Consider the following 18,544-nt stretch of genomic DNA (forward strand, 5'->3'; position numbering starts at 1 on the left):
TAACTAAACTTCAAGCAGAGAGGAAAGACAGATGTTAGCCAGGCAGGATGTCAGTGTGGAAGCACACTTTTTGAGGACAGCTGGAGGACCATACGCCCTCGATAGATTCAGGCAGAAGGAGCATAAAAACACCTCATTAACACCTCATCTCTTCCATACCAGGAAGTGGCATTGGCCACCTGGAAGAGCACAGCACCAGGAGACAGCACTCAACTGTGTCCCATTGGCCATAACTGGTGCCCGTGGTGAAGTGGGTGTCTCAGGCGGGTGCTGGGCTCAGTACTTGCCCTGTTCTCACAGCCACTGACTTAAGGACTCCCTGCTGCATCCCTAGCCTCGCCTGTATGCTTGGTCTTGTGTGTGGTGGTGAGGAACTTTACTGCCAAAGTGTCCAGGACCAGCAGGAGGGTTCTGTCACTGGTGTGAGAATCAGGGGTGATCAGAAGAACCACCACCTTGCTGCTGGCATCTTTTATAAAGGAAAAGGAAAGTTTTTAAGTGTGAGAATATTTGAGAGCAAGAGCAAGCTGACTATATGCAGCTTGCACACACTGGTGAAGGAAACTAAGTGGTAAGAGTGTGGGAAAAGACTCCCTATGAAGGATGACCTCAACAGACACACCCACACCTGCTGAGGAAATGAGTCATGAATGTTATGAGTGTGGCAAAAGGTTCAGTAAGAAGAGTAACTTCAATAAACACATCCTTACACACACTGGGGAAAGATCAAGGCCTGATGCATGATATGAAAAGAAACTGGAAATTGAAGAACATCTCGATTGTGCCAGTCATTGCCGGAGCAACAGGCCTACTGGAAAAGAACTTCAAAGACCATCTAGCTAAAATCCCAGGAAACCCGAGGGCAACAGAAATCCAAACAATTGCCCTTAAGGGAACCACTACCATCCTAAAAAGAACCCTCGGTTGCAGCCTCTAAAAAGTGGGTGATTGTTAGGCACTTGGCAGAGTGCCCCATCACCCATAATCAAGACTGAAAAAGTAAACTAAAACAAAAAAAGGGAAAGAAATCATGCATGTGAAGTTTGTGGTAAGAGATTTACTATGAAGGACACCCTCAACAGACATGCCCTGACACACACTGGTGTAAGAAATCATGCATGTGAAGTTTGTGGTAAGAGATTTACTGAAAAAGGTTCCCTCAACAACCACTTCCTAACACACACGGGTGAAAGAAATCATGAGTGCGGGTTTTGTGGCAAAAGATTCAGACTGAAGGGTGCTCTCAGCAGACATGTTCTCAGACACACTGGTGAGAGAAATTATGAACGTGAAGTTTGTGGGAAAGCATTTTCTGAGAAAGGAACCCTGAACAAACACTCCCTTATTTACGGTGAAAAAAAACGTGAATGTGAAGTCTAATTAAAGAAACGCACCAGAAAACGAACCCCCAGAAAATGTGTCAAGCGTTTGGCAAAGACAAAACAACCTTGACTTTGGGCCAGTTTACAGCCCAGTGCAGCAAGTGTGTGAGCTCCCCAACCTAACACAGAATACGACAAAAACTCCTTGTGGCTCTAGTGCTTGGCGTTGATGTGATAAGGAGGGAATTTTAGGAACCCACACAAGAAATATCTATAACAGTCTCTGGTACTGAGTAGAAATAATGGATCATTGTGGTGAATATGATTTGGTTTGGGGGTAACAATGACCCTGTGTTGAACTGGCCCTATGTTTTCTTCAAGCTAGTGCATATATCTTTTTTGTTGCTGGTATAGGTCCTGATGTGTAATTTCTGATTATGCATGAAGGTTAGTATCTTTGAGAGTATGCCCGTGCTCCATGGTACAGGACAGAATGATTTTGCCTCTCTCAAAATGTTTTTCACACACATTAAGAAGGAGGAAGGACACACAGCAGCTCCTTATAACCTGCCTGTGACACCCATTACGCATTCCAACGTGATGTTAGGGTTTTTTTTTTTTCATAGATAGGTGTTTTATTATCTTATTGTTATGCATAGCAAAGGTATGAATGATAGGATGAAGATAGTAATGCACAATTATGACCCTGGTTGTCCATGCAGTGCCCCGAGCCCCACAGCGTTCACCTGTGGCAGTACACACACTCATCAGAACCAAGAAATACTATTGTCAAACCATTTATAATAATTTGTTTAGGTGTTTGGTTCCGCAGGTACTTTCCTCCCCTCTGCTCCACCACACAGTCCAACACCTATCCCTTCCTCTCATATGTTACCCATAGCAAACATATGAGGGGGAAAAATAGTTGTTGGAACTGTGTGGCAGAGCAGAGGGGACGAAAGGACCCTCGGAATTAAGCAGATTCATTGCCCACACTTGCCCCAACATCAGTGGCTGTACACACACACTCATCAGAACCAAAATATGTTCAGCAGTCATTGCCCACACTTGCCCTTATCCTGATGGTCGCTGGTTCCTCTTGGTTTGTATAATCCTGAAGCTCTAGCCCATGACAGGACCTCCACCCCCAGCTGTGCCTTGGCCCCCAACACTCACCACCACCACTTGTGTAGCCTGGCCGCCTGCTGCACCCACTTCACCACCACACCGTGTACCTGTAATAGTTCCATCCACACCTCCACCCTCGTCGTCATTACCATGCACCACTCTGCTCATTCCTTTGCTGCCTCGTACACTTGTCCAATCTTCTGTTAACTGTTCCCTATTGTGTTTCATTTTACTGTTAACGTGCCCATCGGAAAGTTTGGGTTCTCTAGTATATTCCTCTCAATTCCTTTCTCCCTCTGTAAATTCTTACAATGCCATTTCTTGCAGTTCTGTGTTCTTCTCCGCTCTGTTGTTTCCTCTTCACCCCATACTTCACATTCATGAGTTCTTTCATCAGCATGTTGAGGTATTTCTTCACTTTGCATTGTTTTCCACAAGCTGTCATTCATGAACTCTTTCACCAGTGTGTGTCAGGGCATGTCTGTTGAGGGTGTTCTTCATAGTAAATCTCTTTCCACGAACTTCACACTCATGATTTCTTTCACTTTTTTTGTTTTAGTTTACTTTTTCAGTCTTGATTATGGGTGATGGGGTACTCTGCCAAGTGCCTAACAATCACCCACTTTTTAGAGCTTACCAGTGTGTGTGAGGATGTGTTTACTGAGGTTACTCTTCCTACTGAACCTTTGGCCACACTCACAACATTCATGACTCATTTCAAAGGTGTGGCTGTATTTGTTGAGCTCATCCTTCATACGTAGTCTTTTTTCCACACTCTTGGCATTCATAATTTCCTTCACCAGTGTGTGGAGGTGGTGAGTGAGTGAAGTGATGCACCCCCTGGTGTATATGTTCCTGTTAGTTAATTAGTGCAAGGCTGTGTCTAGTGATCTCGTTCTAGTCTCAAATCTTCACACACTCAAATTTGCCCTTTCCTCTATGGCTGGAGGTGCCAGCATCAGGGAGGTGGTGGTGACTCTTCTGGCCACCCCTGGTCCTCACACTTGTGGCAGCCTGCCCCTGCTGCTCCTGGCCACTCAGGCTGCTGCCTCCTTAAAGTTTACATTCATGCTTTGCTCCATGCGGCATAATTTTTCTTAGCTGTCCCCAGACACTCACTGCATTCTTGTCTGCCGGCCCCTCACATGCACCACTTGTCCAAGGCCAAGACTCCTCACCCAGGAGTTGAATCCCTCTAAATCTTACAGGACTTGTTTGTGAGTCAATGCGCCCATGCTCTCGTTGATCATCGCTGCCATTAACACGTGCCCTGCGACGGGACCCACCGGTGGGTCATCATTTGTGTGTGTGTGTGTGTGTGTGTGTGTGTGTTGCAGCACAACCAAGTGGTGGGTCACACAACAGTTTTCATGTCATGCTTTCTTAGTTATATAAATAGGAATAGGATTGTAAGGCAAAACTACAATATCAGTAGGTGTAGGAAGCCATAATAAAAATTGAGATAAATAATAATAGTATATTTATTTGATGATTTCTTTTCTAAAAACTTAATGAGGAATAATTCTCCCTTCAAAATTTTCCTAATACAGATGAAAGAAATGTTTGACCTTTGATTATTTTCCTTAAAGAAATGCTTTCTGAAGTGAAATTTTGTTTATCTTTCATAACATTCCTCATACAGCTTTTAATCAAGGTTATAGTAGGAAGAGGAAGTGGGTTAGTGGTAAAGGTACAGGTGGGGGAATAGGTAAGACAGTAGGAGTGTACAGTTGTATGGTGAAGATTCGTTGGTTGTTGTCCTGCCGCCAAGAAGCTGTGTGACTGATGTACAGACACGGAGACATGATGGCAAGGAGGTGACGGACAGACCAGACCATAATCCTGTGCAGCTATGACTCAGGGCAGAGGCTAAGCTCCATATTCTTAACCCATCCGCTGCGATTGGCATGGGTTTCGCTTTCACTGGTAGCCTGGTAACATATACTCCCAGGTCTTTCTCTGCCTCTGTGGTGGATAGTGGAGTGTTTCCCATGTGGTATTGGTGTGCTGGATATCCCTTCACTGGTAGCCTGGTAACATATACTCCCAGGTCTTTCTCTGCCTCTGTGGTGGATAGTGGAGTGTTTCCCAGGTGGTATTGGTGTGCTGGATATCCCTTCACTGGTAGCCTGGTAACATACACTCCCAGGTCTTTCTCTACCTCTGTGGTGGATAGTGGAGTGTTTCCCATGTAGTATTGGTGTGCTGGATATCCCTTCACTGGTAGCCTGGTAACATATACTCCCAGGTCTTTCTCTGCCTCTGTGGTGGATAGTGGAGTGTTTCCCATGTAGTATTGGTGTGCTGGATATCCCTTCACTGGTAGCCTGGTAACATACACTCCCAGGTCATTCTCTGCGTCTGTGGTGGATAGTGGAGTGTTTCCCATGCGGTATTGGGGTGCTGGATTTCCCCTCCCAAGGTGCAGGATTTTACATTTTTCTTCACTGAATTGTAGCAGCCACTTATTGCTCCACTCCTGTAGCTTGGTGATGTATTCTGGTAGGAAGTCTGCATCCAAGGGGTTAAGAGTAACTGAAACGAAAGAAAACATTATATCTATTGCTCTTGTGTGTGTGTGTGTGTGAGAGAGAGAGAGAGAGAGAGAGAGAGAGAGAGAGAGAGATTTACATAGATTTACATAGAAAATCAGACCACACAGACCCCATGGTCCAGACTAGGTGGTCTGTCCTTAAACTTAAGTGATTTTACATTAATCAGCAGGCTCCAAAACGTTGCATTTCTACTCTAGTTGATATTAAGTTGAAGGAAGTGACGGTCGAGCTTGTTTTTGAAGGAGTCAATCGTGTTACACTGGAGGGGAAGGCAGAGAGAGAGAGAGAGAGAGAGAGAGAGAGAGAGAATGGAGGAAAATAGCAAAATACAGAAGAAGAGGAGGAAGAATATGGTCAGGGAATGCCAGGAGGAATTTATATAAAGAGAAGAAGAAAATGAAGACTTAAGTTAATTCCTCCCACGCCTTTCACTCCTCTTATGTTCCTCAATTTTCTTATTCTTTCCTCTTCCTCTTCTACTTTTTCATACATCATCCCTTGTAGTTCAGTTTCTTTCACTTCATACCTTCTCCTTGCCTTCCCCTCCCTTCCATCCCCTTCCCTTCCCATCCATCTGCTTCCCTCACCTTCCCTTCCCTTCCATTGCCTTTCCTTCCCTCACCTTCCCTTCCCTTCCCTGCCAATGCCTTTCCTTTCCTTCCCTTAACTCCCCATCCTTCCCTTTCCCTTCCCATACCTTACCTACCCTTTCCTTCCCTTCCATTACCTCCCCTTACCTTTTCTTATTTTCCCTTCCCATCCCTCACCTCCCCTTCCCTTCCCTCACTTCCCTTCCTTCCCTTCCTTCCTTACTTTCCTTCCCTTCCTTCCATCTTCCTTCCCTTCCCTTGCCTTTTCTCCCTTTCCCTTCCCTTGCCTTTCCTCACCTTTCCTTTCCTTCCCTTCCCTTGCCTTCCCTCACCTTCCCTTCCCTTGCCTTGCCTTCCTTTCCCTTGCCTCACCTTCTCTTCCCTTCCGTCACCTTCCCTTCTCTCACCTTCTCTTTCCTTTCCTTTCCTGCCCTTTCCTGCCCTTCCCTTTGAGTCCCATCGCTTCCCTTTCCTGCCCTTCCCTTACTATCCTTGCCTTCCCATCCCTCACCTTCCCTTTCCCTTCCACCTTCCTTCCTTCCATCACCTTCTCTTCCCTTCCTTTCCTTCCTTCCCTTCCTTCCCTTCCCTTCATTTGCCTTTCACTCCCTTATCATCCCTCACCTCCCCTTAATTTCCCTTCCCCTTCCCTTCCCTTCCTTCCTTCCTTACATGCCTCAACAAACAGCCAAGACTCAGGTAAACACACACTCACTTCATATCTGAGGTGTCGGTGTGTGCGGAGCGGCTGGGCAGAGGACAGCGCTCCCGCCCTCCTCTTCTTGTACAGCAGGAAGGCGGTGAGGCCGAAGACGATGGTGGCCAGGCAGCTGAGGGAGGCGGCGACTATGAAGGCGACACCCGCGCTGGAACGGGAGCAAGAGGCGGTGAGGAGCAGGAAAAGGAGAAATATGCAAGATGTGTAAGACTATAGAGAAAAGAAGGAGAGGAAGAAGAGGAAAGAACAAGCCGATGGAAAACAAGGAAGAAAAGCAAGATGTGAAACTAGGAAGGAAAAAAGAAGAAACAACATTAGGGAAAACAAGGAAGAAAAGGAGAAGCCAGATATAAAACTAGGAATAAAGGAAGAGGAAGAAAGAATAGGGAGAACACGTCAATGGAAAACAAGGAAGAAGAAGAAGAAGAGGGAAGGAAGAAAGCAAGGAAAGGAGGGAAGGAAGGAGAGGAAAGAAATGAAGGCAGAGAGAAGAGGACAGGAGAGAGAGAGCCAGAGCCTTCGACAGGGTTTGGCACCAAGACCTCATCGCCGAGCTGAAGAGCCTAGGTGTGCGAGGCGCCCTCCTGCAACTCATTGGGGACTACCTCCAGGACATGGCATTACAGTTGGCGATTATCGGCCACACCTCAAGCCAGCACCCCATCAATGCAAGCGTGCCCCAGGGCAGCGTACTCGGGCCTCTACTGTGGAATGTTTATTTCAATGACATTCTCCAGCTCATCCCAGAGGCCCAGGCGTACGCTGTCGACGGTACCCTTGCCTTCAACAGCGAAAGAGAGGACTGGCAAGGCACAGTTTGTCGTATCAACATGGAACTCGACAAAATTGTCGCCTGGAGCAGCTGCTGGCAAGTCACCCTGGCCCCTGACAAAACCCAAGCAATGGTTATATCCCGCAGGCGAGACATTAACAATCTAGCCGTGCCGGGGATACAACTGGAGGGGAAAACGTTACCTCTTCAAGACTCCATCTCCATTCTCGGAGTGGAGTTCGACGCGGGACTCTCCTTCACTAACCATGCTAAGAAAATAACAAAAAATGCAGCATGGAAACTCAGCTGTGTACGGCGCATCTCCCATCTACTTGACGCCAAAGGGGCTGAGGTGCTCTACAAGGCACAAGTACGTCCCCTCATGGAGTACTCCCCCCTCACCTGGTCCTCCTGCCCTCCATCCTACCTTGCAACGCTGGATCGTGTCCAGGCCAGAGCCCAGCGTCTGATACAGCGCACAGGTCCTCAGCACGCGCGTGGCTCCCTGCAACCTCTCCAGGAGCGCAGGGATGTGGCAGGCCTGTGTGTAATGTTCAAGGCACACAACCTAAACACACCCCACCTGGCAGCTCTCAAGCTCCCCGCGCCCCCAAGCCCCATACACTCCACCCGAGCAGCACCCCACAGGCAGGAACAAGTGGCTGTACCCTTCTCTAGGACAGAACACCACTTCCGCTCCTTCCAGCCCCGCTACAGCCGCCTGTGGAACCAGCTTGTTCGCCACACCGACCTCCACCATCACGCGTCTCTTCAAGACTTCAAGCGGGAGGTGAACAGCTGGCTTAGGACCTCTGGGCAGTAACTCACTGTGTGTAATCTTGTACATAGCTATAGATAGATGAAGCTTAAAACCTTCAACTTTATCATAATCTTTTGTAAACCCTGTTTAAATAAATAAGAGAGAGAGAGAGAGAGAGAGAGAGAGAGAGAGAGAGAGAGAGAGAGAGAGAGAGAGAGAGAGAGAAGAAAAAGAAGAAACAGCAGGATGGTCTAATACTATGGGAAGACAATGATAAAGGAAGGGAAGAAGAAAAGGAGAACAAATTGAAGTGTGTGAAAAAAAATTATGAGAAAACAAGGAAGAAAAAGAATAGTAGTGTAAAAACTGTGAAGAAAATGAAGAAAATGAAAACAAAAAACTAGGTGATGTAAAAACTGAAGAAAATGAAGAAAAAATTAGAATATGAAAATAAAAAATGAGAAAATGAAGAAAAAAAATGAAAAAAATGAAAATGAAAAAATGAAAATGAATGAAAATGAAAAAAAATGAAAATGAAATGAAAAAAATGAAAATGAAAAAATGAAAATAAAAAAATGAAAATAAAAAAAATGAAAATGAAAAAGAAGAAAATGGAGAAAAATATAACAAAACTAGGTGATGTAAAAAATGAAGAAAATGAAAACAAGACTATGAAGAAAAGTAAGAAGAAAATGAGAACAAATGGAAGCATGTGAAGAAAATGATGACAAAACGAGGAAGAAAACAAAGGAAGAAAATGAGAACATGTGGAAGAAAAGAAGAAAATGATAATTAAAACTAGGGAGAAAAAGAAAGAACATTAGGGAGAACAAGGAAGAAGAAGATGAAGAGGAAGAAAAAGAAGAAGAATTACATAGAATTACATAGAAAATCAGACCACACAGACCCCATGGTCCAGACTTGGTGGTCTGTCCTTAAACGTAAGTGATTTTACATTAATCAGAAGGCTCCAAAACGTTGCATTTCTACTCTAGTTGATATTAAGTTGAAGGAAGTGACGGTCGAGCTTGTTTTTAAAGGAGTCAATCGTGTTACACTGGACCACTGATGGTGGAAGCTTATTCTATTCTCGCACTACAACATTGGTGAAGAAAAATTTGGTGCAGTCTGAATTTATTTGTCTACATCTGAGTTTTACGCCATTGTTCCTCGTGCGCAAAGTGTCATCGATCATAAACAATGTTGATCTGTCTACATTCGTGAAACCATTAAGTATTTTAAAACATTCGATCAGTTTTCCTCGGAGGCGACGTTTCTCAAGAGAGAACATGTTAAGGGTAGAAAGCCTTTCTTCGTAGGATTTGTTGCACAAGGAAGGGGTCATTTTCGTTGCCCGACGCTGAACACCTTCCAATTTAACAATGTCCTTTGCATGGTGGGGGGACCAAAACTGTACCGCATATTCTAAGTGGGGTCTGACTAAACTATTGGAAAAAGATAAAGAAGAGGAAGAAAAAGAAGAAAAGGAAGAAGAAGAAAAAGATATAGAAGAGGAAGAAGAAGAAAAAGAAGAGGAAGAAGATAAAAAGGAGGAAGAGGAAGAAAAAGAAGAAGATCAAGGAAGAAAAAGAAGAGGAAGAAGAAGATAAAAAAGAAGAGGAAGAAAATAAAAAAGAAGAGGAAGAAGATAAAAAAGAAAAGGAAGAAAAAGATAAAAAAAGAAGAAGAGGAAGAAAATAAAGAAGAAGAGGTAGAAGAAGAAGACTGTCAACACTCTCCACACACACACACACACACACACACACATACACACACACACACACACACACACACACACACACACACACACACACACACACACACACACACTCACCCTTTACTCGCGAAGTCCGCCGCCAAACAGCCCGACACAAACCAGAAGGCCGTCCAGAGACATGTGTACACCAGCTCCTGCAAGCACACGGAAGCACACTCACACACACGTACACCATTACAAATTCACCATCATTGTTATTATCATTAGTAGTTATGACATGAAGAAAGAAGAAGGGAAAGAGGAGGGGAGGAACAAAGAAAAGGAAAGAGAAAGTATAAAGGAAAGGAGATGAAAGAAAGGGAAGGAGGGAAGAGAGCTAGGAGAGGAAAAGAAAGGAGAGACAGAAAAGGGAAGAGAGGAGAGGATAAGAGGGAAGGAAGAAACATAAAAAAGAAGGAAGAAAACAACACAGACAAGGAATGAAAGAAAGGGAAAGAAAATTAAGCAAGGAGAGAAGAAATGAAGGAACAAAAGGAAGCCAGGAATCACAGAAAACAGCCCACACGTACTCCTTACCAGCATTCCCCAGGGCACGAGAGACAGCAGGGCCACAGTACTGAAGACAAGGAAGGATAGAAAGGAATATAATCTGAAGCAAGGAGAGAAGAAATGAAGGAAAAAGGAAGCCAGGCATCGCAGAAAAGAACCCACCCTCTTTACCAGCATTCCCGAGGGCACGAGAGACAAGGGGGGGCACAGTACTGAAGACAAGGAAGGATAGAAAGGAGAAGAAAACGAAGCAAGGAGAGAAGGAATGAAGGCAAAAAGGAGGCCAAGAATCACAGAAAACAACACAGGCTCCAGGGAAGGAAGGAAGGAAAAGAAAGGACTGAGCTGCCTCCCTTGATGTAGAAAAAATAAAGAAAATGACAAGAAGACAAGGAATGAAAGAAAGGGAAAGAAAACGAAGCAAGGAGAGAAGAAATGAAGGCAAAAAGGAAGCTACCCTCCTTACCAGCATTCCACAGGGCACGTCAGTGAGGACGACCACAGCATTGACGAGGTACATCACGAACAACATGCCACTGAACCAGAAGCTGCCCATGGACGTGAAAGAGATCCAGTCCGAGGTGCCGCCGCGAGGGTGTTCCGAGACCATGACAGAGACGAACACCAGCACTGCGATGACCTGTGGGGGATGGAGCGTTGATTGGGGGAACGTTGGGGTTGGGATGAGTGTGTGGGTGTAGGGATGGCTAGGGAAAGTATGGGGAGGGAAGGAAAAAAAAAGGTAAGGAAAGGAAAGAGAAGGGGAGGGGCTTAAAAGGAAGAGGGATGGCTTGGGAAAGTATGGGGAAGGAGGGAAAATAAAGGAGAGGAAAGAAAGAAAAGGAGAGGAGGGAGGGAAGGAAGGCAGAAAAAAAGGAAGAAAAGGAAAAGGAGTGAAAGGAAAGGAAGGAAGAAAAGGAGTGAAAGGAAAGGCAAGAGAAGGGGGAAGAGCTAACCAAGAAGGGGGAGGGGCTTAATGAGAAGGGGGCGGGGCTTTAACGCCAACTTAAGCTAAACACACTCACCAGATGCAACAGATTCAGCCTTTCTTAGTATGTTTCTATAGTAAGGAGGATGGAGAGACTTATAGGGAAGGGGGAGGAGCTTAAGGAGAAAGGGGTGGAGCTTATATGGAAGGGGAGGGGTTTAAGGAGAAGGGGGCGGGGCTTAAGAAGAAAAAGGCACTGAGAACAAAGGAGAAATAATGAAAAAAAAAGGAAAAGAAAAGAATGGAGAAGGAAAAAAAGGAGGAAAAATGAAAGAAAGGAGAAGGAAATGAAACGACAATAAGGAGGAGGAGGAGGAGGAGAGGAGAAAGAAGGGAAAGGAAGGAAAGAAGGAAGAAGGGAAAGGAAGCAATAGGGAAAGAGAGGAAGAAAGAATGAAATAAAAAGACCAGAGAAAGAAAGAACGAAAAAAAAGGAAGAATGAAAGAGAGAGAAGAAGGAAATGGAAAGAAAAATAAGGAGGAGGAGGGGCTTATAGGAAAGGGGGCGGGGCTTAATCAGAAAGGGGTGGAGCCTATACGCCAACTTAAGCTGAATGCACTCACTAGTTGGGCCAGCTTGAGTATTCCTTCATATGTTCTGAGGTATGAGTAGTTGAAGAAGATTTTCCGCTCACCACCGCCGGCTGTGTTCTCCGGCGGTGGTGCTGTGGTGGTGGTGGTGTGGCCGGCTGGGGACATCTGCAAGGGAGGTGTGGTACGTGGTGAGTGGCGGTGCATGGTGGTGGTGGTGGTGGTGGTGAAGAAGTGAGTGGAGAAAGAAATGAGAGAAGTGGAGGGGAAGAAGAAAGGAAAGGAAAGAGGAGGAAAGGAAGGAAGGAAGAAAGGTAAAGGAAAGAGTAGGAAGGAAGGAAGGAGAGAGAATGTAAGAGAAGGAAGGAAAGAAGGAAGGAAAGAGAGGAAGGAAGAAAGAAAGAGAGAGAGAGAGAGAGAGAGAGAGAGAGAGAGAGAGAGAGAGAGAGAGAGAGAGAGAGAGAGAGAGAGAGAGACACGAAGGAAAAAGAAGGTAAAAAGAAAGAAAGGGAGAAGTAAAGGAAAGGAAAATTAGTGGGATGAAGAGGAGGTAAAAAGGGCTGAGAGAAGAGGAGGTAAAAAGGGCTGAGAGAAGAGGAGGAGAGAAGGGAGGGAGGGAATGGGAGAAGGGAGAGAGAGAGAGGATGGAAGTGATGGGATGTTGATCTTCTAGCTATTAAAGACTCCAAATATTTGTGTGTGTGTGTGTGTGTGTGTGTGTGTGTGTGTGTGTGTGTGTGTGTGTGTGTTCTCTCTTCCCTCCCTCCCAGTTTTTCTCAACCTCTTTCCCTCCTACTCACACCTTTCCTTTACCTGACTCTCTCTCTCTCTCTCTCTCTCTTCTTTTCCCCTCCCATTTCCTCCACTCCTTTCCCTTGCTTCTTCCTTTCTCACACCCTCTTATCTATAGCCTTATTTTTCACTCTGTCACTCTCTTCCTCCCTTTCTCCTTCCCCATTAGATTAGATGAACACACACACACACACACACACACACACACACACACACACACACACACACACACACAGTGTGTGTGTGTGTGTGTGTGTAATCTAATGAGGAAGGAGTAAGGGAGGAAGTGAGTGACAGAGTTGGAGATAAGGATAGAGATAAGTGGATGTAAGAGTAGTTGTAGTAGTAGTAGTAGTAGTAGTAGGAGTAGGAGTAGTACGTAGTACCTACTTATAATAGTAGTAGTAGTAGTAGTAGGAGTAGGAGTAGTACGTAGTACCTACTTATAATAGTAGTAGTAGTAGTAGTAGTAGGAGTAGGAGTACGTAGTAGTGCCTACTTATAACAGTAGTAGTAGTAGGAGTAGTACGTAGTACCTACTTATAATAGTAGTAGTGTCTAGTATAATAATAGTAGTATATATAGTAGTAGTAGTAGTAGTATATATCAGGGGTTCCCAACCTCTTTGTTCCTCTGTACCCCTTGGGCATTTTTATAGGTTCCCGTGTACCCCTAAAAATTTAGGATAAAAAACGACGAAATTGTAATATTTTAATATTATTTTATAATGAAATCTGTATGTGTGGACTGATGATATAATTTAAATAACAGTTTTGCTTACTAAAATGAGGAAATAGTAAAAAAAACATGGCATTGTGCAATTTGAATGCAGATTACAACACCATGTATTGTACAGTGGTGGTTATTCTCTCGGACCCAATGTACCCCCTAAAAAGTGCAAATGTACCACAGGGGGTACATGTACCCCAGGTTGGGAACCCCTGCTGGTATATATAGTAGAACGTAGTATTGATTGTTGTAATTATGATTATATGTAGTAATATTTCATGAGAGCGTGTACGTGTGTGTGTGTGTGTGTGTGTGTGTGTGTGTGTGTGTGTGTGTGTGTGTGTGTGTCGCTGTCTCACAAGCAGTGGCGTAACAGACTGACTGAGGCCCCTGGACAAACTTTTGTTCGTGAAATTTTGCCGGAGGCGGCCGGCAAGCGAAGCAACGCCATGGCCCGCGGACTGGTAGTCGGCAGTAAAAAAAAATAATAATAAATAAATAGATAAATAAAGAAAAATCACAGCTCACAATTTTCAATAACAAATCAGTCTCATGGAAAACTGGTCAAACCTGTAGTATGTGCCCGACGCTGAACACCTTCTAATTTAGCAATATCCTTTGCATGGTGGGGAGACCAAAACTGTACCGCATATTCCAAGTGGGGTCTGACTAAACTGTTGTAGAGCGGGAGTATTACATCTTTACTCTTAAATAAAAAGTTTCTTTTAATGAAGCCCAACATTCTGTTCGCTTTATTTGCTGCATCGATGCATTGCTGTGAGAATTTGAGGTTTGACGCTATTTTGACCCCCAAGTCCTTGACGCATTGAACGCTTTTGAGTTTAACGCCGCGCATTTCGTAATCAAACTTCTTATTCCTCGTTCCAACTTGAAGGACCTGGCACTTGTCTACGTTAAAGGGCATCTCCCATCTATCCGACCAAGCTGAAATTTTGTGCAAATCCTCTTGGAGGCTTTGCCTGTCTTCGTCAGTCAGAACCGTGTTACCAATCTTTGTGTCGTCTGCAAATTTACTAATGCGGTTATTGAGTCCAACATCCACGTCGTTGATGTAAATAATGAAGAGCACTGGGCCAAGAACCGAGCCCTGAGGGACGCCACTAGTGACCGGCGCCCACTCTGAGTTAAATCCGTCAATCACTACTCTTTGTTGTCTGTTGCTCAACCAATTCGCGATCCATTGGTTTACCTGACCGTCAATACCTATTTGCTTTAATTTGTAAAGTAATTTATGATGCGGGACTTTATCAAACGCTTTCTGGAAATCAAGATAGACTACGTCCAGTGATTTGGTTACGTCATAAACAGTGAAGAGGTCGTTATAAAAGGTTAATAGATTTGATAGGCAGGATCTTTTGTTTCGGAAGCCATGTTGTGAGTCCCCAATTAATGAGTGGCTTTCAAGGTAACTCACAATTTTGTCTCTAATTATGCCCTCAAGTAGCTTACCTACAACCGAAGTTAGACTAATGGGCCTGTAATTACCTGGTACTTTTTGTCTCCTTTCTTAAAATCGGTGTCACGTTAGCCTTTTTCCAATCTGAAGGGACAATGCCTTGTCGCAAGTAAATATATAATACGGGTGTGAGGGAGTAGAGTATTTCGCTCTTTGTTTCTTTCAGCAGAGTTGGATATACTTTATCAGGTCCAGGACTTTTATTTGTTTTAAGTGATTTGAGGGCTTTAAGGACTTCATCGGGTTTTATTTCAAAGTTAGACAGTGCATGCTCGGGATTTACATTAGTACTGGTGTTGGTGGTGGTGGTGGGAGGACTGTTATTATTAAACACCGAGGAAAAGTAATTATTTAATAGGTTTGCAACGTGTTGGCTGTCAGTCACTAGTGCACCGTCGCTGTTTGTTAAAGGTCCAATTCCACTTCTGATCGCCTTTCTGTTGTTTATGTAACTGAAGAAGGATTTCGGATTATTTTTACAGTTGGCTGCAATATTTTCTTCATATCTACGCTTTGCCTGACGCACTAATCTGTTTACTCGTCGCCTGGCATCATTGTAAAGTCTTATGTTTTCGGGCGTGCTTTGTTCTTTCTTTAACCTGTAAGACAATTTTCTCTCCTTGACTGAGTGTTTAATTTCGCTATTAAACCAAGGTGGACTTTTATTAGTGTTAATTCGCTTCTCGCACAAGGGGACAAATGTGTCCTGCTGAGTGAGTAAGTGATTTTTAAAGTTTAGCCAGGCGTCCTCTGCATTGCCGTCATCTGATAGTTGCATATCTATTAGTTTTCGTCGGATTTCTACGAAGTTGGCTCTTTTGAAATTGGTTACCTTAACTTTATTTTCAGTCACCGATGTTTGAGCTCTAATGTCAACGCGCACTAGTTTATGATCGCAGGAACCGAGGTGTTCTCCTACCGTGACATTACTGACTAGGTTATCTTGGGTCGCTATAACAAGGTCAAGTATGTTATTTTGTCGAGTTGGTTCAGAAACCATTTGGCTTAGATAATTTTCCTATAGAAATTCGATCATTCTATGGGACTCACCTTCTGTACCCGACAGTGTCGCCCAGTCGATATGGGGGAGGTTAAAGTCTCCTAGTATCAGTGAGTCGCTGTTGTTAAGTGACTGCCTTAAGACGCTGTACATTTCAAGATCGCCATCAAGTGATTGCCCCGGAGGCCTGTAAGTGACAGATATATTTAAATTGACTTTTGCAATGTTTACTCGCACGCACAAATGTTCAACGTTACTGTTTCTTGGTGTTTTGTCAGTAGGTTGCAAGTAGCTTTTGACAAAAAGGGCGACACCACCCCCTCTACGGTTTACACGATCATTGTTGAAGAATCTGTAGCCATCTATGTTGTATTCGGAACTTAAATCAATATTAGTGGTGTCGATAAATGTTTCGGTTATAGCAATTACGTCAAAGTTTTCTGTCAGAGCAAGACATCGCAGTTCATCAAATTTGTTTCTTAGGCTACGCGCATTGAAACTAAGGACTCTTAGGTTATCTTGAAGCTTGGTAATAGAGGTACTGGAGGGTTCAATGTTACGAGTCTGTTGCGGTGTATGGTGTCTATTTACACGGGCGGGATGGAAGGACGTGGCTGAGAGTCGTGTTTTGTTGTTAGGGCGTTACGTAAGGCGGTGTTGAGGAGCCTTCCGAATCTGGCTGCCCCGATGGGGGACAGGTGTATGCCGTCCCTTTGGAAAAGTTTACTCTGGCCGTAGAAATGGTTCCAGGCGTTAAAGAACTCGACGTCAAGTTCTCCGCAGAGAGTCTGTAGGCGGTTGTTGAGGCTGAAGGCCTTACTGTAGAAGTCGCCCTCATCCCATGTCCGTGGTAGAATTCCTGAAATCAAAATATTAGGGGATTTAGACTTATACTGCTGGATGAGCCTACGGTACTTGTCCAGCAGTTCCTCAGACCGGGTCGTGGTGACGTCGTTTGTACCTGTGTGGAGAACACAGAGAGAGAGAGAGAGAAGTGTTATCACTTCCGTTCCACACACACACACACACACACACACACACACACACACACACACACACACACACACACACACACTTGCAATCGGAGAGAGAGAGAGAGAGAGAGAGAGAGAGAGAGAGAGAGAGAGATTTACATAGATTTTACATAGATTTACATAGAAAATCAGACCACACAGACCCCATGGTCCAGACTTGGTGGTCTGTCCTTAAACCTAAGTGATTTTACATTAATCAGAAGACTCCAAAACGTTGCATTTCTACTTTAGTTGATATTAAGTTGAAGGAAGTGACGGTCGAGCTTATTTTTGAAGGAGTCAATCGTGTTACACTGGATCACTGACGGTGGAAGCTTATTCCATTCTCGCACTACAACGTTGGTGAAGAAAAATTTGGTGCAGTCTGAATTTACTTGTCTACATCTGAGTTTTACACCATTGTTCCTCGTGCGCAAAGTGTCATCGATCATAAACAATGCTGATCTGTCTACATTCGTGAAACCATTAAGTATTTTAAAACATTCGATCAGTTTTCCTCGGAGGCGACGTTTCTCAAGAGAGAACATGTTAAGGGTAGAAAGCCTTTCTTCGTAGGATTTGTTGCGCAAGGAAGGATCATTTTCGTTGCCCGACGCTGAACACCTTCTAATTTAGCAATATCCTTTGCATGGTGGGGAGACCAAAACTGTACCGCATATTCCAAGTGGGGTCTGACTAAACTGTTGTAGAGCGGAGTACTACATCTTTATTCTTGAATACAAAGTTTCTTTTAATGAAGCCCAACATTCTGTTCGCTTTATTTGCTGCATCGATGCATTGCTGTGAGAATTTGAGGTTTGACGCGATTTTGACCCCCAAGTCTTTGACGCATTGAACGCTTTGAGTTTAACGCCGCGCATTTCGTATTCGAACTTCTTATTCCTCGTTCCAACTTGAAGGACCTGGCACTTGTCTACGTTAAAGGGCATCTCCCATCTATCCGACCAAGCTGAAATTTTGTGCAAATCCTCGGGAGGCTTTGCCTGTCTTCGTCAGTGAGAACCGAGTTGCCAATCTTTGTGTCGTCTGCAAATTTACTAATGCGGTTATTGAGTCCAACATCCACGTCGTTGATGTAAATAATGAAGAGCACTGGGCCAAGGACCGAGCCCTGAGGGACGCCACTAGTGACAGGCGCCCACTCTGAGTTAAATCCGTCAATCACTACTCTTTGTTGTCTGTTGCTCAACCAATTCGCGATCCATTGGTTTACTTGACCGTCAATACCTATTTGCTTTAATTTGTAAAGTAATTTATGATGCGGGACTTTATCAAACGCTTTCTGGAAATCAAGATAGACTACGTCCAGTGATTTGGTTACGTCATAAACAGTGAAGAGGTCGTTATAAAAGGTTAATAGGTTTGATAGGCAGGATCTTTTGTTTCGGAAGCCATGTTGTGAGTCCCCAATCAATGAGTGGCTTTCAAGGTAACTCACAATTTTGTCTCTAATTATGCCCTCAAGTAGCTTACCTACAACCGAAGTTAGACTAATGGGCCTGTAATTACCTAGTACTTTTTTGTCTCCTTTCTTGAAAATTGGTGTCACGTTAGCCTTTTTCCAATCTGAAGGGACGATGCCTTGTCGCAAGGACATATTGAATACGGTTGTGAGGAAGGAGAGTATTTCGCTCTTTGTTTCTTTCAGCAGAGTTGGATATACTTTGTCAGGTCCAGGACTTTATTTGTTTTAAGTGAATGGAGAGCTTTAAGGACTTCATCGGTTGTTATTTCAAAATTAGGCAATGAATGCTCGAGATTTACAATAGTACTGGTGTTGGTGGTAGCGAGAAGACGGTTAGTATTAAACACCGAGGAAAAGTAATTGTTTAAGAGGTTTGCAATGTGTTGGCTGTCAGTCACTAGTGCACCGTCGCTGTTT

The 18,544-nt window shown here is 44.2% G+C and overlaps 1 protein-coding gene and 1 long non-coding RNA gene across 9 annotated transcripts in view; one reads left to right on the forward strand and one right to left on the reverse strand.

The window, feature by feature from the left end:
* The window catches only part of LOC126988690 (uncharacterized), a 67,253-nt gene that overhangs the window by 10,350 nt on the left and 38,359 nt on the right, over nucleotides 1-18,544 (forward strand). The gene's annotated exons all lie outside the window — the stretch shown is intronic.
* LOC126988689 (uncharacterized) overlaps nucleotides 4,093-18,544 on the reverse strand; it is a 35,640-nt gene continuing 21,188 nt past the window's right edge. For 4 of the 5 annotated variants that reach the window (XM_050847050.1, XM_050847049.1, XM_050847046.1 and 1 more), the window contains 5 exons: nucleotides 11,664-11,798; nucleotides 10,578-10,751; nucleotides 9,680-9,756; nucleotides 6,311-6,461; nucleotides 4,093-4,985 (listed from right to left, as the gene is read on the reverse strand). In XM_050847050.1, coding sequence (XP_050703007.1) covers nucleotides 4,767-4,985; nucleotides 6,311-6,461; nucleotides 9,680-9,756; nucleotides 10,578-10,751; nucleotides 11,664-11,798 — 756 coding nt within the window. In that variant the 3' untranslated portion in view covers nucleotides 4,093-4,766. The remainder of the gene's footprint in view (nucleotides 4,986-6,310; nucleotides 6,462-9,679; nucleotides 9,757-10,577; nucleotides 10,752-11,663; nucleotides 11,799-18,544) is intronic. The other variant, XR_007742448.1, reaches the window with a different exon arrangement.

The sequence above is a fragment of the Eriocheir sinensis genome, chromosome 70 (genome assembly GCF_024679095.1).
Source record: "Eriocheir sinensis breed Jianghai 21 chromosome 70, ASM2467909v1, whole genome shotgun sequence".
Lineage (NCBI taxonomy): Eukaryota > Metazoa > Arthropoda > Malacostraca > Decapoda > Varunidae > Eriocheir > Eriocheir sinensis.